Consider the following 21,666-nt stretch of genomic DNA (forward strand, 5'->3'; position numbering starts at 1 on the left):
TTCCCCACGGGAGTCACTTGGCCAGAATCAACCTTAACCACAGTGGTGTCGGTGTAACCACAGCGGTGTTAGTGTAGCCACAGTGATCTCGGTGTAGCCAGTGATCTCAGTGTAACCACAGTGGTGCCGGTGTAACTACACCGCTCTCGGTGTAACCGCAGTATTTTATTGCCAGGAAGGGTAACACATTATTAGAAAATGTTTCTATTCGGTGTTTCAACATCTTAACACATGTTTTATTACCAGAAAATGTGGTAAAACCTATTCTTGTTTTCGTGAACCGTGCTTATGAGTTCGAAGAAAGACGCACGAAACCGGTTCGCATCTCAATTGTATTGTCGGTGCCTTCATGAACACCTCAACCAGGCCACATGTTCACAAAAACCTCTGACATGGTAACCACCACCACCACTCCCATACAAACCTTGCACGGACATGGTCACAACAAAAGATACAAAGATCTCTTAACAGAAAGAGGGGGGTTGGCTGGCGGCCAACAACCACGCACGGCCGTCTTTGTATCCCCCCCTTCTCGGTGCTTGTGAGCGCCAGCACAACCGCTGCACCACCGCTCTCTCTGCCCCCCCCCCCCCGTGCCACACAACAACGACGACGGCGGCGTTGTTGTGTGGCACGGACACAAAGAATTCGCCCTTCCACAACGGGCGACTTTCACCACCGCGGTCACTTGGCTGAGGTAAAAGTGCCCCCCCCGCCCGCAGGCATCGAGTGAGAGACGACCTCGTGGCAGCCGATTGTCCGCGTCGTCTTTAAAACATGTTTTAATCGAGATCCGCCCGGCAGGGACCACACTACTCGTGTGCCATCACCACCACAACCACAACAACCACCCTCAGTCACCACAACCACCACCCCTCTCAGTCGCCACCACCCCCCTCCGACACCACAACCACCAACTCCCGCCGCCACCACCACCCACCCCCCTCCTCCATCACCACAACAACCACCAACCCCCTCAGTCGCCACCACCCCCCTCCTCCAACACCACAACCCCCTCCGTCACCACGCCCCCTCCTCCGTCACCACGCCCCCTTCTCCGTCACCACGCCCCCTTCCTTTGTCACCACGCCCCCTCCCCCGTGACCACGCCCCTACACCGTGACCACGCCCCTTCTCCGTAACCACGCCCTCTCCGTCACCACGCCCCCCCCTCCACCACCCCTTAGCAACCGCGTCCCCTCAACGAGGCCCGCTCGGCCTTCACCACCACCACCCCTCACGCAGCTGTGAAACATTCTCATCTCTCCACACTTTCACCACCTAACCGGGACGCGCTTCTATTGATGTTGTTGTTGTTCGTTGGTGTTTAAACGACCGCAGGTTTCGTCTCTTCTCGAGACTTCACTGGGCTCCGCTGCGGCCTTCACGCGGCCAGCAGCTGCGGCTTCTCGCCATGGTAAGAGGCCCTCTCCACTTGGGCCGTGGGGTGGTGTCTGGGGCTTGTGTTGCGATCAAACGTCGTGATTTGTTTTATTTCTACCTACGTGACTTTTATACTCTTAGGTTTCTTCGGTAAAGTCACGTAGGAAAAAAATAATTAAAAAAAGAAATAATAAAAATAACACTGGTCAACAAAAAAAACTTTTTTTTCTGGCCTGGACTTTTGCAGCTGTTTTAGACTAATTTCAGGGTGCTGATTCCAAATCTGATCTCAGATTTGCTCTATCACATCTCATTTTTATGCTATCGGCATACCCCATTTTCATTGATTTTACCCGAAATTAACTGTCACTCATGATTGCAAGTTGTTGCGAGTCAGTGACTGCTTTAGTGTTAAAATATGGTGCTGTATTTTTAGGATAGTGTGTTTATAATATAATTTTATGTAGATATCCACATTTATTTAATATTTTTCTTCTGCAGTTTTTATTGAAAATGCAATATTTGATATCTCAAAAATCTGATGTGATAGACAAAAACTGATGCCAGATTTGGAATCAACACCCCAAAATTACATTCAAACCATTGGAATAACTTATGCCAGAAAAAGTGTGTTGACCAGTGATAATAGAAATCAAATAATATTAGTATTACTATTATTTTTCTTATTTATTTTTCAAATAAAATAATATTATTTCTATTTTTATTATTATTTATTTTTCCTCATTTATTTCTACCTACATGACTTTACCGACAGAAACAAAGAGCGTGGTAAATTTTGATTTAAAGCTTTCGTTAAATCCACAGCAAGACATTTTTCTTGCTGTGGATTTCACACCTGATGATGATTGCTTGTGTTGCAGTCGAAACGTCGTGAGAATTTTATTGTTTAATATGTTTATTATTTTATTATTTCCCTCCTACGTGACTTTACCGAAAGAACCAAGAATACAAAATAAACTTGAAACCGTAGTCGCTGCATCGTTGTTGTGCTCGTTTTTCGTAGATGCTGTCACGGGCAAAGCCGGCTGTGGGAGCAGGGGCACAGCCGACAGTGGAGAAAAAGAAAAAGGGCAAAGTAATTCCTAAACTGGAAGACCTGTTGAGCAACAGGGACTACACAGGAGCCATCACATATCTCGAGGTAATACGTCTCCTGTGCTGTGTTGCAAGAGGCTCTTAATATGCTTTAGTCGTCCTCCGCTCATTATCAGATTCCTCTCTTCTCTGCTGCCCCAGCAATATTGAACTTCCAGTGATCCATGCTGTATAATCCCAGGCCCTTTTCAATTTCAGGATCAAAAACGTAATCTCTCTTGTCTATACCTGTCTCCAATGTACAAAGTTCTGGTTGTTTAGTTGTCATGTTTGTAAAATGTCCTGCTTTTATTCTACGCAACCCCTGTCCATCCCTTCTATGTATATATGTTGAACTCCTTTCGCACCGTACGAAGCCAGCTGTGCTAATCGGAGGTGCACTTGCTACCGTATCGGCCATTTTGGCCGGGATACGATTTGAAAGGAGCTTCCGAGCTCAAATGGCCTTGCCTGAAACCAACCGACTGATTCTTCTATAGTATATGTACTGTATATATGTCTGACTACATGATACGCATGTTACACTTGTTACACAGTGCCTTTGAGATTAAATTATGTTTATATGCTATATAAATCCAAATTGTACATTGTAATTAGTGTTTATAACGCCGTGTGTTTTTATTTTGCTCAGTTTCAGCGTCATGCAGGGGAAGGGAATGAAGAGACAGACCTTTGGATGGCGTACTGTGCTTTCCACCTTGGAGATTACAAACGTGCCATGGAGGTAAAGTACATTTCACGCTGATAGAGACTTCTGCCACGCCTTTTAAAATGGCACATTCGACCTGCGCCAGAGTGGGGTCTTCTGGTTACAGGTGGATTTTCCGCTGGCTGTTTGCTGGGCCGAGCTAAAAATAAACCACCAAAACACTGGCCTGATTTGGGGCCAAGTGGGGCCAGTGTGACGATGGCGTCATCACGTGGGATGTCAGCGGCACGGTTGAGGTTTTGCAGTGGAAAAAAAACCTGGCATCGCCAGAGCTGAGTCAGGTTGGCTGAGCGCAGCCCCGACACACACGGCTCGGTTGTACAATGGAAAAGAGGTGCAAGTCTCTTTTCTAGGTGAGATTTTTACCAACAAAATGGCAATCAGTACAGTTATGAATGAAGGCCTAACCACACCGTGTCAGTCTCGGGGGGTTGTTTGAACATACACAACCACATTGGTCAGGCCAGGTTGGCAAAGGGGTGGCCTTCAGCCAACAGTGGATTGATCATGGCTGATGATGACCTGACTGTGTCTACAGGAATATGAGGCGATGACGAAGCGAGATGGCTGTAACCCTGACGTGTGGGTTAATCTGGCTTGTGTCTACTTCTTCCTGGGCATGTACAGCGAGGCAGATGTGGCAGCGCTAAAAGGTACGATTGCTGTCGATTGTGAAGCGAAACAAACATTGGAGCACACATGCAACTGCTGCCTATTAAAACCACTAAACAGCAGCACCAGTCCAATTCATAAACGTATAACCAACGCTGGTGAATGGTTAAATAACCTAGGCGTCAATTTATAACAATTGTTGGTGTTTCAAAAACCAGTTGTTTATCTCTGCAAAATGCCATATGAAAGAAGATTGTTAAAGTAAATCTCATTGCATGCATTGATGATGATTATTTTGTGTGGCCAATGAATAATGATTAGAAAGTCAGTTCCAATTCATTTAGCCATTCATTTGCTTCACAAGTTGGTAAATTTCAGAAAACATATTTGGGGTAGTGCGAAGTTCTATGCTCAATGGTTTGGTGTTTCTAGCTGCAGTCGCGCACACGTTATATTGTCTTTCATCTTCCACTTGTGGAATGAAGAATCTGCATTTACTGTGGGTTTTGCACATCCAGTTAAGCGCTGCCCATTGTTTTATGCTATGCATGTGAAAAATACACGTGCGATTATGTTTCTTTAACCCATTGTAAAGTACATTACATGCATGTATTTTTCTTTTCAGCACCAAAAAGCCGCCTGCAGAACAGACTCCTGTTTCACCTGTCCCACAAGGTGAGTTCCAAGTTGACAAAGCGGCGCACCTCTAATTTTTGTGACGCAGCTGCCATTGATCACATTTGAATACGTACAAAAATATACCGCCTCACTTTATGCGCTTTGGCCATGCGATTATGGACACTTGTTCTGTACACTAACGTCGAAAACTTGTTGATCTTTTGTGAAACCAGTTCAGTGATGAAAAGCGTCTGATGGGCTACCACCAAAACCTACAGGACATTGTTGAAGATCAACTGAGCCTGGCCTCAATTCACTATATGCGCTCCCACTACCAGGAAGCCATCGATATCTACAAAAGGATACTCCTAGATAACCGGTACATGTTTAAGCGGTTGTAATACTTCCTTGCCTCCGTCCTGATTGAATGGAAACCACTTGGTGTAGGTGCTTGGCATGTGTTCCCAATTTTTTTTTATTCATCTGAAATCTCTGCAAATTGAAATCTCTGCAAATTGATACATTTTTGGATGATCTGAAAGTATGAAGTCGCATGCAATTATGTCAATGAAATTGTGTCATTTATGTGCCTCTCCCACCAAAAGTGGTGTCACGTGGAATTTTTTTTGAAAACATGTAGTAGACATATTACATTTTTACTTTCTGTAAATGATCCTAAAATCCGAAGAAAGAAAAATCTTAAGTTATCCTTAAGAATCGGTATATCCAACATCTGATACTTTTCTAAATCCTCAGCTTATCCCTAAACAGCATGTACTGTTTGATAATGATCAGTAGGGGTGAAACAATGTGCCCCTTTTGCGATTTAGTGAATGTTGCAATTCAGGTTCGTGGGTCAGTTCAATAATAATTAATAAAACAAATTTCATTGTGGTCAATGTAGCACCCTCTGTTGGCTGGAGCAGTTATGTGAACACCATTTACAATAAAAAAAAACACAAGAAATTATAAACATTGATTCGTACACACGACTCAATTCGTACATCATGACCTTAAGAATAGAGGTACATCGATGGATCATTACACCCTTGATAATTACGACATAGCCAGTGACTTTGTTACAAGTCACGCACCTGTGACGAGCCTTACACACTGCGGTTTGTTTGTTTCTGCCATCAGGGATTACCTGGCACTGAACGTGTACGTCGCATTGTGCTACTACAAGCTGGACTATTACGATGTGTCGCAAGAGGTCCTGGCTGTGTACCTGCAGCACTTTACGGATAGTGCCACCGCTATAAACCTGAAAGCCTGTAACCACTTTCGGCTCTACAATGGGAAAGCTGCCGAGGTCAGTAAAAGCCAGAACACACAGTTGTCACGAAATCAATGAATTGTAACGAGACAGAATATCAACTTGCATGCAGAAGCCAATCGCAAACCGGTCAATACAGGACGGGCCAAATCTGGCCGCCCCCCTTGTGCCACCTTGAGCCTGTGGGACCCCATTACAATTACACCGCCTGCAAACTTCACAGCTACGCTACTGAGGACGGTGCAAGGTTGTTACGCGTCGTGTACAATAATGCCGACTTTGTAGCATTCTTGTGCGTGCATACATCTTCCATTTGTCTTTAAAGATGGAACTGAAGAACCTGCAGGAAATGGCTTCTCCTTCCTTTGAGTTCGCCAAAGAACTGGTCAAGCACAACTTGGTGAGTGTCATCCGTTCCAAAAAAATTCACAATCTAAAGCAGCAGTTTCCGAAGTGTAGTTATGTTTACCACCGGCGGTGCGTGAGCAGTCTGCAAGTGACGCACCAAAGTCAGTGCTTATGCATGTATGTTTTACATGCACAATGCATCAATTGGTATGTCGGTGTATATACATGAATCTGTTTATGTGTAGCCTTATGTATTGTATGTTATGCACCCATTTGTATTCAGACAGGCAGGATGTACACATCTGTTTATGCTAAATTACATGTATAATGTTTGTATAATACAATTTTTGTTGAAGATATCGTAAGAGATATTGTAACCATTGGCTTTATGAACGCTACATTTGCTTCATGTCATTCAATACAATTACCATAAAGGTTTTTTTTTACTTTACAGGTGGTAAATCATATTTATATATATTTTGACTGGTGGTATATGAGTGAATTATATTTTGAGAACTGCCGATGTAAAGGACAATAATTGCTTCATCATCCTCGGTTGATCGTTCTCTGCACGTCCCAACGCAGGTGGTTTTCAGAGCTGGAGATGGCGCCTTGCAGGTGCTTCCCCAACTCATCGACGTCATCCCAGAAGCCAGACTCAATTTGGTTATCTACTACCTGCGACAAGGTGTGCACACTCGCTGACAGTCGTAGCTGTAGGCTCAGGGGCTCGCGGCATGTACCTGCGAACGGCATCTCAAATTCTGCTCCAATTATAACCTCACGCACGCGACTCCATGAGATGAAAAATGCGCGGCGTGTTCATTCGATAGATACCGCCGCCCTACCCTCCCACAGATATCTAATGGCACCTCTTACTTTCTACTCAACCAGGTGATTGACTCCCGTGAAAGTGATGGCTACATATGGTGGGAGACGTGTAGATACTGTGAAATAACATTTAGTTTGATAATAGTTTTTTTTTGTAACCCTTTTATCTGGCAACAAAACTGACACCTTTTTTTTACAAGGAATGCATTCCGACCGCAGGTATTGTGGTCAATGCAAACATGACTCCTTGTAAAAAAGGTGTCAGTTTTGTTGCCAGATAAAAGGGTAAAAAAAACAATTATCAAATTTTGCTACTGGCAAAGGAGGTTCCAATGGTGTAAACATTTATTTTTTTCACGAGAATTTCCCCCATATAAATGCACCACCCCGCCTAATACACTTCCATGGTACTGTGTTGAGGAATTGTTGTTTGTGGTTACTTTTCAGATGACGTGCAGGAGGCTTACAACCTCATAAAGGATCTGGAGCCGACGACTCCACAGGTGAGACCCAAATGTATCAGCATCAGAGGCAAATGCAGTCCTTCTGAGCAAAACATAGATCATTAAAAGATTACTTATTATATAAAGTTACGCACTGGTGTCATAGCTGACAGGTTTTTCAGTTGTTCTACAGAATTGTATTTTTTTTTTTATCAAACAACACTTCACAGGACTGAGGCACTATCGTGAATAATAATACAATATTGCTGTGATATTGCAATTGTGTTTGTTGCTTTGGGAATTCAGGAGTACATACTGAAGGGAGTCGTGAATGCAGCTCTTGGCCAGGATCAAGGATCTGTAAGTAAAAGGAACCTCGTCTTTTAGACCCTTTTTTGCCACTATCAAGATGATGAAAACAGAATAGGCTCTTTGCTTTTTGGTGTTCTTTGCTCTCACACTGGTGAGACAATGCCATGAAGGAGGCGGCGGCCTCTGGTGTAGGCCAATCAGTAAGGACATACCCTATCAAAGCATGCTTATGTGCATGTTTTACCACAAGTATGTGTGGTTAATGCAGATTCGATGCCTTGTAAGAGGCGTCTATTTGGTGTGTGAACATCTTAACACCTCCTGTATTCTTGCCGGAAAGGGTAGAATCTCACCTATCGCGGTGTGAGTGAGCGTGGCTAACGCACATTCTCATTTACCCCCCGCACCTCTGATTAGCATCGTTGGCAACGTACACTCAACAACAGTGGGTACACCTCTCGAATGTGGTCGTGGGTCGTATTGCGTGTGGTTCGGCATATTGTTTGACGTTTTGGTGCACTATCCTGAAGAAGCTTCCAGCATGTGGAGTGAAACGTCAGACATCCCACAAAACATCTGAGAGCTACACAGCGTCACCACGAAAACCTGCACAGAAACAGTGGTTACGTTACGGGCAGTGGCGTAGCTATCAAATGTGAAGGCAGTAACTGCACCGGTGTCCACAGGCCATAGGGAGCCCAGCCACTGGGCTATGAGGTGGAGGAAAATGGGACAGGGGCCCCGTTTCATTCCTCGCACCCAGGGCCCATGCAAACGCTGCTATTTCCCTGGCTATAAATTCTCAGCCCCAGCATAACTTGGAGGTTTTTACCTGTTGTTTGAAAGTTGAATCAATCATAAGAAAAACAATTATGTTTCTTGTATAATTGTTTACCAGACTTGGCCTTAACTGTATTTCTAAGTCTATTTGGGGTTAAAAAAACATCCTTCTGTAATTGACCTTGGAGAGAGAGAAAGAGTGTGCAAGATCATCAAGATTTAAAAATAAATATTTCTGAGTAAATGCATGCGTTGCAGGTAGAGCACGTGAAGATCGCTCAGCAATACTTCCAGCTTGTAGGAGGCTCGGCAAGTGAATGCGGTAAGTTTAAGGTCTTTTATATATATATTTTGTATATCATATCGTTGCTTTGAATTACGCTAGATTGTTTTTTAACAAGTAAACGAGAATACATTTCAGCAGAAGAGGCATATCCTTATGTGTATAATAGTAATGCGTGTGTTAGAGCATTCTCTACAAACATAGCCCAATTGAACTGTACATGTTAATCTCCATATATATAAAAGGCATTAGCTGCCCCTCCCATCTCTAAACCCTTATAAACAGCTTGCCCTCAGAGGCTAACCTCCCTGTTCCAGATGACAACCGCTTGTGTTGCGATCGAAACGTGATATTTTTATAATTTTTTATTCACTTTATTTTCATTTTTATTATTTAGTTATTATTATTTTTTCTATCTATGTGACTTTACCGAAAGAACCATAGAATATTAATTCCTGCAGTCACGAAAGTTTTAAGTCAAAATTTGATTAGGTATATTCAGACCGTGTGAGTAATACATTTCCTTTATTACATATTGGTTGTGAAAGCCTGTGTGTTAAATGCATCGTTTAATATCGCTTAAGCGTACAATACAGGCACCCGATGGCGTGTGTAAGATCTGGGATTTTGTCAATGTGTATATATCTTGCATTGAATGAGGCGGCTCATTAACCCCCCTGCAGCTGCTGTAGGCGGCAACGGTCACTGCAGCGATAAACACGGACTCGAATCCCCAGTCAAAGCACGATCGCGAATCTCGACGGCGCACACCCTCGCGTGTGTGATTGCATCTCGCGTTGTGTGTGCGCACGTGCGTTGCAGACACCATTCCCGGCCGGCAGTGCATGGCCTCCTGTTTCTTCCTTCTAAAGCAGTTTGAGGACGTCCTCATCTATCTGAATTCGATCAAGGTAACGCGTGTTTTCCGTAACCGCAATTTGTCACACGCATTACCACCAGCCTATGAGTAGATGACCTGGAGTGTCATGCGCCCGATCTTGTCAGATTTGGGAAGCTAAGTGGACTTGAGCCTGGTTATTCGTGCTGACACACCATTGACAATGCAGTGCCACAGAATAATGAGTTGAATTTTGGACACTGGATAGTGCTGGGATGGGCGATCCCAATGTATAGCACAGGTGGTATAGGCTGCGTTGTCAGCAGAAGGCCGTGCCGTAACATCCATTGTTGTACTGTACTACACTCAGTCGTTCGCTCCCCGTTTTCACAAAACTACCCTGGCCAGTAGGGTGACGTATGGCCAATAACCTCCACAGCCCGCATTACATGGGGGGTGGAGGGCCTCATCCAGCAGTGGATTATCAAAAGGACTTTTTATGTATATTACCAGCCCTCAATGCTTATTTTCAAATTGGGGTCCTGAGTGTTTTGCTTTGTGTGTTACAGAGCTACTTCTACAATGATGACGGTTTTAATTTTAACTACGCACAGACGAAGGCTGCAATTGGGAATTACAAGGAAGCAGAGGAGGTAATGCAACATCTGTTTTTCTTGCAACCTGCTCTCTATGAGCCTATATGATGAAGAGTGCTGTGGATGTAACTGTGTTTGTACTGTGTATGCGTAAAATTCAAGTGGAATATTAGTCTGTTTTTCACAACTGAATTTTTTTTTTTACCATTTAGTGAACAATTTTACATTGTCCAAGCTGTCCCTGCCATTTTAATGCTGTACAAGGCAAATCATCTCAAAAGGAAGTACATCGCTGTGAGAAAATAAACCACGAAATTTACATGTTTAACACGTAGGCTTTCGCGACCAATATCCATAACAGGTTTTTTTAGTTAGATCACGAAAATATACGTCGTTAAACCCACCACCACCCGACACAGCCAATTAGTAAGGTTTGTCACGTAAACAGAACATGCCAATTCGTCACTAATACAGCACACCCCGGTGTATTGGAGAACCAAGCCCTCCAACACACTACCGGTGTGCTGTACTAGTGACGAATTGTCACGTTCTGTTTACGTGACAAACCTTACTAATTGGCTGTGTCGGATGGTGGCGGGTTTAACGACACGTTTATATATTTACGCGATCTAACCCTAAAAAAACCTGTTATGGAATTGACATGTCAAAGATATCTCCCCAAAATTCGTCTGTGCCAGGTCGTGCGATTAGTCCGTGGAATGACAACTGTTGGCCACCTAATCTTCATTTTTTCTTTGAACAGATTTTCCTCCTCATTCAAAGTGAGAAGCTGAAGAATGATTTTGTGTACGCTAGCTGGTTGGCTCGCTGCTGTAAGTTATCACTCCATAAATTCCGAATTCCGTTTAAGAATAACCCAGTGTGAACCATCGTATTTAAATGGATTTGTATGGATCAATTCAACATTGTGGTTAATATTCTTTGGGTCTTTCGTTAAAGCCTATATTCTCAGCAGCTCTCCCGCGATATTTCTCACCTGATGACGATTGATTGTGTTGCGATCGAAACGTCGTGATATATATATATTTTTTAATCTGTGGATTTACCGAAAGACCCAAAGAATATGAATTCCTGCAGTCACGGAATCTTTAAGTCAAGATTGTAGTTGATAATGAACAAGGACCTTTGTAATAGCTTGCAATGTTACGGCACTATAGAAATTGCCATTACAGTACTATTATTATTTATAACATTGCAATCTCGATGGCTTTCATGAATCATCTCTACATTGTTTGAGAATCAGCGTGTACTTAAATTGTTTTTCACTTGCAGATATAATGAACAGAAAGGCACGGTTGGCATGGGAGCTGTACCTGAAAATGGATACATCAGGAGAGTCATTTAGCCTCCTGCAGCTCATAGCCAACGACTGTTACAAAGTAAGTGTTACACACTTCTCATCGGCACTCGCACTTGCATTCAAAAGCATCAAAGAAATGCATACTTAGCTATTCATCTGGGATGCTGCTGCAATGCAATGGTTAGTACACAAGATTTGGAAATCCAGAGGTCGCAGGTTCGATTTGATCTCCCAAACAATGAGTAGGTTTATTCAAATCTTCCCCCCATCTTTGTCGACACACCAGTATAAAACGGGTTCGCCAATTAATTTAATGGCAGGTCATGTGGTGTGGTGTGGTAAAATGTTGGTGCTCTGTCTGGCCAGTGTGGACGTGAATGACAAAATACCCTTTAAAGGGACTGTCCAGAGCTGCCTCTAGTGGAGGTCATACAGCCAGCATTGGAGTGTGAAAGAATTTGCAGGACCGCACCTTTCTCTTTGTTATTTTATACAGAATACAAAAAACCCCACGTGTGTACTCACCTATTGTATGTTGAACTTCTTTCGCACCATACGTAGCCAAACGTGCAGGAATGCTGTGAACACTCGGGGAAAGTGTCAGAAGCCAACTGGTGCGTGTGGTGGCGGCTTGTTACATGAAGCTCCATGCACTGGTGTGTGTGCTTGTTTTACAGATGGGCCAGTTCTTCTATGCAGCCAAAGCATTTGACGTGCTGGAGCGTCTGGATCCAAACCCGGAATACTGGGAGGGCAAGCGAGGTGCCTGCGTTGGAATCTTTCAGATGATCATCGCTGGACACGAACCCAAGTACGTGTGGATAGTCACCACAAAAACAATCTTTGCAAACCCTCATCAAACTAACCAAACGTTGTCGTGGAGAAATCGCTCTTGATGAATAATGAATAGTTGCTGTAGTTACAGGATTAGAACGGCAAGTTCAAGCACATCGGGTACAACACTGAAATCAAAATTTATAATACACGAAAGTAAAGGTGCAGCCACTCACTGACACCACTTCGAGTGGAAGGGTTTCTACTTGAGGCAGCTCTGCAGGGTAATCTGGCCTAGTCTTCCATGCTAGCCAGATATCTTGGAAGAGGTGGGAGTGGCCACTGTTTACCCCATTACATGGAACATAAAAAAAAAACCTCCAGTGTGCAACTGTGGTCATCCAGAACAGACTGCAACAATGTATAACGATGCACTGCCCAATCCACAAATATGAAGCAGACATCACAGCGAAAGACTCAGCTGCCCCTGACGCGGTTGTCTGGCTTGTTGTTGTTGCTCTGTATCGACATCAGCCGTACGAAAGAAGAACCCCGTTACATGCGACCTGCCGATTTACTGACTGCATTGTACAATACTCATACTGCCGGGTTAGGACAGAGACGGTGGGGGGGGTAACAATTAAAGAAACTTGTTTTAACTGCCGTACCAGCGAATCGAACATTTGTGGTGTGCATTTTGCTGTAGTTTTGGCATGTTGGTTATTTGTAAGATGATTGAGGCCGTTGAATGAAGTGGTTTCCACTTGTTCACAGGGAGACACTGCGGGATGTGATTCAGTTGCTGAGGAACACTGGAAATCCACAAGTCGAATACTTCCTCCGCATCTTGAAGAAATGGGCCAAAGACAATCGGTTGCCCATCTAAACCGAAGCACATTTTAAAGCCACGAGTCAAGATTTTGCGTTCTACTTTTGAGATACATCCCAACCACCGCGTCAATTTGAGCCGAATTGTCAAGTAAAATCTGAGCATTCATTATACATGCGGTGCTGCGAGGTCACGTGATATGCAAGGTGTGAATAGAGGACCAAATCAAATAGTCACGATCACACCTTTTGGCGCGTATGAATCACCCTCTGCATATATTACCATATTCTCTGCATCGAGATGCAGTTTGGCCTGTATTTTGAGGGTTGAGGGTGCATCTTATTATCAGACATGGCCAAATTTGTATAAACTCTATTGGTAACTGGGCACATTGGGAAATGAGTCTACTTTATGGAGCGTCTTATAATCCGGAGAAAGAATCTGGAAATACTTTCGTAACATCTCTTTGCTCACACGCCTGGGACGGTTCGATAAATGGCGAAGAGGTGTAGAAATTAGCTTTGTGAACTTCACCCACCGGTCGTCATTTTTATCGACTCTAAACAGACGGTGACATCATCAGTTGACCCCAAACACAACAAGAACTTCTATTGAAGCTTTCGTGACTGCAAGGATCCATACTCTTTGTTTTTTTCGGTAAAGTCACGTAGGTTAAAAAAAGAAAACAAATAAATTGAATCACGACGTTTCGGAGGCAACACAAGCTTCCGTCTTCAGGTGGAACCGTCACAGCAAAATTACTGTATCAAGTGAAGAGAGCTCAAAGAAACACGACCTTATATACTGGTTAAGGGGAGGGGGGAGGAGCCAGGATGGGCCGTGGGGGGGGGTTATAAGCTGGTGAGGTGACGACCAGTGCTGCAGCTGCGGCTACGCCTGGAGCTACAGCCGAGGCCAACAACAAGAACTCCCGAGTTTCCTATTTTAAGTGAAGCGCTGGGTGGAAAACAGCGCCACCCATCCACATGTAAAGCCGCTGTACCTTATACTGCACTCCACGGGTTTTTGTACATTTTAGCTGTAATTGTAAAAAAACACCTATGGGAGCATAAATCATTGTCACAAATTGTGGGGTGACACTGCAATAAACTGGCTTCCCGTTGAGATTATGGTCCAGAAATCTGTTGTATTTAAAGTTTTATGTGAAGCCGTCTTGTCCTTGACAGCCACTGTATCGTCTCGAAATGCATTTTATTTTGTACATGCTTCAGGATCTTAACACTATAATTACACATTTTACACTAATTTAATGCGATGTACATACCTACATACCACATGCTAGACTGTAATAAATGTTAATATCCAGGGTATTTCAAAAAGATGGACCCGATTTGAAATCGAAATACAGTATCTCTGCAACCACGAACTGCCCATGAATGAAACTCTTAACACTTGAACTTCCGATGACTTAATTTTTCAGCAAGACGGAGTACCGCCACATTGGCACCTGCAGGTTCGACGTTTTCTAAATGACACTGCCTCAACGTTGGATAGGTCGCACGAGACCCCAAGACTTGGCGCTACACTCTTGGCCCCCAAGATCCCCAGACATCACACCCTGCGACTTTTTCTTGTGGGGCTACGTCAAAGACCGTGGTGTTTTTGTGCCACCGTTAGCGACTAATCTGGATGACCTCAAAAACAGAATCACGGCAGCGGTGACTTCAGTGGAAGAAGACACTTTGAGAGGCGTTTGTGACGAATTCAACTATCGTCTCGATGTTGTCCGTACAACAGGTGGAGGGCACAAAGCATTTATAGAATGGTTAGTAAAACTTGATAACTCATTAAACCACTATGAGATCTCTTTTACCAGTGGCAAAATATAATGGTAGGTTTTTACCCTTTTAACTGGTACAAAACTGACACCTTTATTCAAGGCATCATGTTTGCAATGACCACAACACAAGTAGTCAATAAAGCAAACAAAAAGAAGCAACTCTGATAAGGATAATAATATGCACTGTCCTTGAAGTTGATTGGCCCACACCCGAGACGGCTTTCTTTAGAGCCTAGTCCCCATTGGTGTAGGGCCAGATGACACCAGAAGGCGTACAACTCAAAAACAGTGCAATATCAGAGTATTGAGAGTTCGGGGTAAACATTTACACTATGAGATCTCTTTTACCAGTGGCAAAATATAATGGTAGGTTTTTACCCTTTTAACTGGTACAAAACTGACACCTTTATTCAAGGCATCATGTTTGCAATGACCACAACACAAGTAGTCAATAAAGCAAACAAAAAGAAGCAACTCTGATAAGGATAATAATATGCACTGTCCTTGAAGTTGATTGGCCCACACCCGAGACGGCTTTCTTTAGAGCCTAGTCCCCATTGGTGTAGGGCCAGATGACACCAGAAGGCGTACAACTCAAAAACAGTGCAATATCAGAGTATTGAGAGTTCGGGGTAAACATTTACACTATGAGATCTCTTTTACCAGTGGCAAAATATAATGGTAGGTTTTTACCCTTTTAACTGGTACAAAACTGACACCTTTATTCAAGGCATCATGTTTGCAATGACCACAACACAAGTAGTCAATAAAGCAAACAAAAAGAAGCAACTCTGATAAGGATAATAATATGCACTGTCCTTGAAGTTGATTGGCCCACACCCGAGACGGCTTTCTTTAGAGCCTAGTCCCCATTGGTGTAGGGCCAGATGACACCAGAAGGCGTACAACTCAAAAACAGTGCAATATCAGAGTATTGAGAGTTCGGGGTAAACATTTACACTATGAGATCTCTTTTACCAGTGGCAAAATATAATGGTAGGTTTTTACCCTTTTAACTGGTACAAAACTGACACCTTTATTCAAGGCATCATGTTTGCAATGACCACAACACAAGTAGTCAATAAAGCAAACAAAAAGAAGCAACTCTGATAAGGATAATAATATGCACTGTCCTTGAAGTTGATTGGCCCACACCCGAGACGGCTTTCTTTAGAGCCTAGTCCCCATTGGTGTAGGGCCAGATGACACCAGAAGGCGTACAACTCAAAAACAGTGCAATATCAGAGTATTGAGAGTTCGGGGTAAACATTTACACTATGAGATCTCTTTTACCAGTGGCAAAATATAATGGTAGGTTTTTACCCTTTTAACTGGTACAAAACTGACACCTTTATTCAAGGCATCATGTTTGCAATGACCACAACACAAGTAGTCAATAAAGCAAACAAAAAGAAGCAACTCTGATAAGGATAATAATATGCACTGTCCTTGAAGTTGATTGGCCCACACCCGAGACGGCTTTCTTTAGAGCCTAGTCCCCATTGGTGTAGGGCCAGATGACACCAGAAGGCGTACAACTCAAAAACAGTGCAATATCAGAGTATTGAGAGTTCGGGGTAAACATTTACACTATGAGATCTCTTTTACCAGTGGCAAAATATAATGGTAGGTTTTTACCCTTTTAACTGGTACAAAACTGACACCTTTATTCAAGGCATCATGTTTGCAATGACCACAACACAAGTAGTCAATAAAGCAAACAAAAAGAAGCAACTCTGATAAGGATAATAATATGCACTGTCCTTGAAGTTGATTGGCCCACACCCGAGACGGCTTTCTTTAGAGCCTAGTCCCCATTGGTGTAGGGCCAGATGACACCAGAAGGCGTACAACTCAAAAACAGTGCAATATCAGAGTATTGAGAGTTCGGGGTAAACATTTACACTATGAGATCTCTTTTACCAGTGGCAAAATATAATGGTAGGTTTTTACCCTTTTAACTGGTACAAAACTGACACCTTTATTCAAGGCATCATGTTTGCAATGACCACAACACAAGTAGTCAATAAAGCAAACAAAAAGAAGCAACTCTGATAAGGATAATAATATGCACTGTCCTTGAAGTTGATTGGCCCACACCCGAGACGGCTTTCTTTAGAGCCTAGTCCCCATTGGTGTAGGGCCAGATGACACCAGAAGGCGTACAACTCAAAAACAGTGCAATATCAGAGTATTGAGAGTTCGGGGTAAACATTTACACTATGAGATCTCTTTTACCAGTGGCAAAATATAATGGTAGGTTTTTACCCTTTTAACTGGTACAAAACTGACACCTTTATTCAAGGCATCATGTTTGCAATGACCACAACACAAGTAGTCAATAAAGCAAACAAAAAGAAGCAACTCTGATAAGGATAATAATATGCACTGTCCTTGAAGTTGATTGGCCCACACCCGAGACGGCTTTCTTTAGAGCCTAGTCCCCATTGGTGTAGGGCCAGATGACACCAGAAGGCGTACAACTCAAAAACAGTGCAATATCAGAGTATTGAGAGTTCGGGGTAAACATTTACACTATGAGATCTCTTTTACCAGTGGCAAAATATAATGGTAGGTTTTTACCCTTTTAACTGGTACAAAACTGACACCTTTATTCAAGGCATACACCAATGGGGACTAGGCTCTAAAGAAAGCCGTCTCGGGTGTGGGCCAATCAACTTCAAGGACAGTGCATATTATTATCCTTATCAGAGTTGCTTCTTTTTGTTTGCTTTATTGACTACTTGTGTTGTGGTCATTGCAAACATGATGCCTTGAATAAAGGTGTCAGTTTTGTACCAGTTAAAAGGGTAAAAACCTACCATTATATTTTGCCACTGGTAAAAGAGATCTCATAGTGTAAATGTTTACCCCGAACTCTCAATACTCTGATATTGCACTGTTTTTGAGTTGTACGCCTTCTGGTGTCATCTGGCCCTACACCAATGGGGACTAGGCTCTAAAGAAAGCCGTCTCGGGTGTGGGCCAATCAACTTCAAGGACAGTGCATATTATTATCCTTATCAGAGTTGCTTCTTTTTGTTTGCTTTATTGACTACTTGTGTTGTGGTCATTGCAAACATGATGCCTTGAATAAAGGTGTCAGTTTTGTACCAGTTAAAAGGGTAAAAACCTACCATTATATTTTGCCACTGGTAAAAGAGATCTCATAGTGTAAATGTTTACCCCGAACTCTCAATACTCTGATATTGCACTGTTTTTGAGTTGTACGCCTTCTGGTGTCATCTGGCCCTACACCAATGGGGACTAGGCTCTAAAGAAAGCCGTCTCGGGTGTGGGCCAATCAACTTCAAGGACAGTGCATATTATTATCCTTATCAGAGTTGCTTCTTTTTGTTTGCTTTATTGACTACTTGTGTTGTGGTCATTGCAAACATGATGCCTTGAATAAAGGTGTCAGTTTTGTACCAGTTAAAAGGGTAAAAACCTACCATTATATTTTGCCACTGGTAAAAGAGATCTCATAGTGTAAATGTTTACCCCGAACTCTCAATACTCTGATATTGCACTGTTTTTGAGTTGTACGCCTTCTGGTGTCATCTGGCCCTACACCAATGGGGACTAGGCTCTAAAGAAAGCCGTCTCGGGTGTGGGCCAATCAACTTCAAGGACAGTGCATATTATTATCCTTATCAGAGTTGCTTCTTTTTGTTTGCTTTATTGACTACTTGTGTTGTGGTCATTGCAAACATGATGCCTTGAATAAAGGTGTCAGTTTTGTACCAGTTAAAAGGGTAAAAACCTACCATTATATTTTGCCACTGGTAAAAGAGATCTCATAGTGTAAATGTTTACCCCGAACTCTCAATACTCTGATATTGCACTGTTTTTGAGTTGTACGCCTTCTGGTGTCATCTAGCCCTACACCAATGGGGACTAGGCTCTAAAGAAAGCCGTCTCGGGTGTGGGCCAATCAACTTCAAGGACAGTGCATATTATTATCCTTATCAGAGTTGCTTCTTTTTGTTTGCTTTATTGACTACTTGTGTTGTGGTCATTGCAAACATGATGCCTTGAATAAAGGTGTCAGTTTTGTACCAGTTAAAAGGGTAAAAACCTACCATTATATTTTGCCACTGGTAAAAGAGATCTCATAGTGTAAATGTTTACCCCGAACTCTCAATACTCTGATATTGCACTGTTTTTTGAGTTGTACGCCTTCTGGTGTCATCTGGCCCTACACCAATGGGGACTAGGCTCTAAAGAAAGCCGTCTCGGGTGTGGGCCAATCAACTTCAAGGACAGTGCATATTATTATCCTTATCAGAGTTGCTTCTTTTTGTTTGCTTTATTGACTACTTGTGTTGTGGTCATTGCAAACATGATGCCTTGAATAAAGGTGTCAGTTTTGTACCAGTTAAAAGGGTAAAAACCTACCATTATATTTTGCCACTGGTAAAAGAGATCTCATAGTGTAAATGTTTACCCCGAACTCTCAATACTCTGATATTGCACTGTTTTTGAGTTGTACGCCTTCTGGTGTCATCTGGCCCTACACCAATGGGGACTAGGCTCTAAAGAAAGCCGTCTCGGGTGTGGGCCAATCAACTTCAAGGACAGTGCATATTATTATCCTTATCAGAGTTGCTTCTTTTTGTTTGCTTTATTGACTACTTGTGTTGTGGTCATTGCAAACATGATGCCTTGAATAAAGGTGTCAGTTTTGTACCAGTTAAAAGGGTAAAAACCTACCATTATATTTTGCCACTGGTAAAAGAGATCTCATAGTGTAAATGTTTACCCCGAACTCTCAATACTCTGATATTGCACTGTTTTTGAGTTGTACGCCTTCTGGTGTCATCTGGCCCTACACCAATGGGGACTAGGCTCTAAAGAAAGCCGTCTCGGGTGTGGGCCAATCAACTTCAAGGACAGTGCATATTATTATCCTTATCAGAGTTGCTTCTTTTTGTTTGCTTTATTGACTACTTGTGTTGTGGTCATTGCAAACATGATGCCTTGAATAAAGGTGTCAGTTTTGTACCAGTTAAAAGGGTAAAAACCTACCATTATATTTTGCCACTGGTAAAAGAGATCTCATAGTGTAAATGTTTACCCCGAACTCTCAATACTCTGATATTGCACTGTTTTTGAGTTGTACGCCTTCTGGTGTCATCTGGCCCTACACCAATGGGGACTAGGCTCTAAAGAAAGCCGTCTCGGGTGTGGGCCAATCAACTTCAAGGACAGTGCATATTATTATCCTTATCAGAGTTGCTTCTTTTTGTTTGCTTTATTGACTACTTGTGTTGTGGTCATTGCAAACATGATGCCTTGAATAAAGGTGTCAGTTTTGTACCAGTTAAAAGGGTGAAAACCTACCATTATATTTTGCCACTGGTAAAAGAGATCTCATAGTGTAAATGTTTACCCCGAACTCTCAATACTCTGATATTGCACTGTTTTTGAGTTGTACGCCTTCTGGTGTCATCTGGCCCTACACCAATGGGGACTAGGCTCTAAAGAAAGCCGTCTCGGGTGTGGGCCAATCAACTTCAAGGACAGTGCATATTATTATCCTTATCAGAGTTGCTTCTTTTTGTTTGCTTTATTGACTACTTGTGTTGTGGTCATTGCAAACATGATGCCTTGAATAAAGGTGTCAGTTTTGTACCAGTTAAAAGGGTAAAAACCTACCATTAAACTCATTAAACCGTTTGTAACTGTGTAATTGTAACATGCTGCCATCGTGAAATATACTGTTTTGAAATTGGGTCCATCTTTTTGAAACACCCTGTATTTAGTCTTAATATTGGAAGCGTAAAACATAACCCACAGTGCATTCACACGCACACATGCCACCATATGTGATGGAACTTGACATGCATATGCACACAGGCACTAAATGGCCACATTCATGACTTCTATCACAGCAGCAGGGCTGAGATCAGAGGAATGAAAGAGGCTTTTGCAGATCGCAGCACACGTCCAAAACACACCACACACTCAAACTCTTCAGTGACTCCCACAAACTTGCACCTCAGCTTTTAAAAGCGTCTTAAACACAATCTGATATTTTTTGTAATTGTCAAGAAAAATACAATATTTTAAAGCGACTGATTTGTGCGATGGGCGTATGCCGTGATCGTGACGTTTTGGCCAGATTGCCATTGAAAAATAACTTCTTAGATCAATGGGCCTTATCTGAAATAAACCGACCAAGTTGTGAATACTATCTTTTGACACCCTTGTCTTTCTGCGAGACAGGTTCTAAAAACATTTGTCAATTGTGGTTTGACATGAGGAATATATGTACTCATCTTCTTGGTTTTTTCGGTAAAGTCACGTAGAAGGGAAGTAATAAAATAATAAAAATAAAACATAATAAAATGAAACAATTCTCACGACGTTTCGGCCACAACGCAAGCAGCCGTCCTCAGGTGAAGAATGAGACATTTCAAGCTAGGAACTTACATATAAGCTGGGTTGGGGGTGGTAGAAGAGCGCCTTAACAAAAAGAATGTGCATATCAAGATGAGTTTAGCATATACATGACTTTACCGAAAAAACCAAGAAGATGAATCCCTGCAGTCACGAAAGCTTTAAATCGAAATATATGTACTGTTATGGCATGTTGTGTACGAGTATATCTGCGATTTAAAAAAATCGCAACCCGAAATTATTAGTTTATTTTGGGTGAGATTATGTCGGAATATGAATGTTACCCTCCCCCTGACAGCCAATGAAATGTTACTTGGGCAAATATTCTGATTGATTTGGTTTTTCAGCAAACCAGGAACTTGAAAAGCAAGCAAAATGTTGATAAGTGTATACA

General features: G+C 42.5%; 1 protein-coding gene across 1 annotated transcript; it reads left to right on the forward strand.

The window, feature by feature from the left end:
- Positions 1-6: 6 nt before the first annotated feature.
- Positions 7-14,878, forward strand: IFT56 (intraflagellar transport 56). The gene is made up of 19 exons (XM_078604957.1): positions 7-395; positions 1,342-1,417; positions 2,408-2,545; positions 3,131-3,223; positions 3,747-3,861; positions 4,446-4,495; positions 4,672-4,817; positions 5,579-5,750; positions 6,040-6,114; positions 6,648-6,750; positions 7,341-7,396; positions 7,643-7,696; positions 8,687-8,750; positions 9,534-9,622; positions 10,119-10,202; positions 10,909-10,978; positions 11,439-11,545; positions 12,144-12,277; positions 13,015-14,878. Exons 1-19 carry the CDS (start codon positions 289-291, stop codon positions 13,124-13,126), a joined length of 1,845 nt encoding a protein of 614 aa, XP_078461083.1. The 5' UTR covers positions 7-288; the 3' UTR covers positions 13,127-14,878.
- The last annotated feature ends 6,788 nt before the right edge of the window (positions 14,879-21,666 follow it).

The sequence above is a fragment of the Lampetra planeri genome, chromosome 23 (genome assembly GCF_965212315.1).
Source record: "Lampetra planeri chromosome 23, kcLamPlan1.2.h2, whole genome shotgun sequence".
Lineage (NCBI taxonomy): Eukaryota > Metazoa > Chordata > Hyperoartia > Petromyzontiformes > Petromyzontidae > Lampetra > Lampetra planeri.

What these genes read in the sequence shown, in the direction of transcription:
- IFT56 (XM_078604957.1), top strand. Translation starts at nt 289, where the DNA reads ATGAGTTCGAAGAAAGACGCACGAAACCGGTTCGCATCTCAATTGTAT. An exon ending in GAGCCATCACATATCTCGAG is followed by an intron (nt 2,546 to 3,130) that starts GTAATACGTCTC and finishes TATTTTGCTCAG; the next exon opens with TTTCAGCGTCATGCAGGGGA. An exon ending in ATTACAAGGAAGCAGAGGAG is followed by an intron (nt 10,203 to 10,908) that starts GTAATGCAACAT and finishes TTCTTTGAACAG; the next exon opens with ATTTTCCTCCTCATTCAAAG.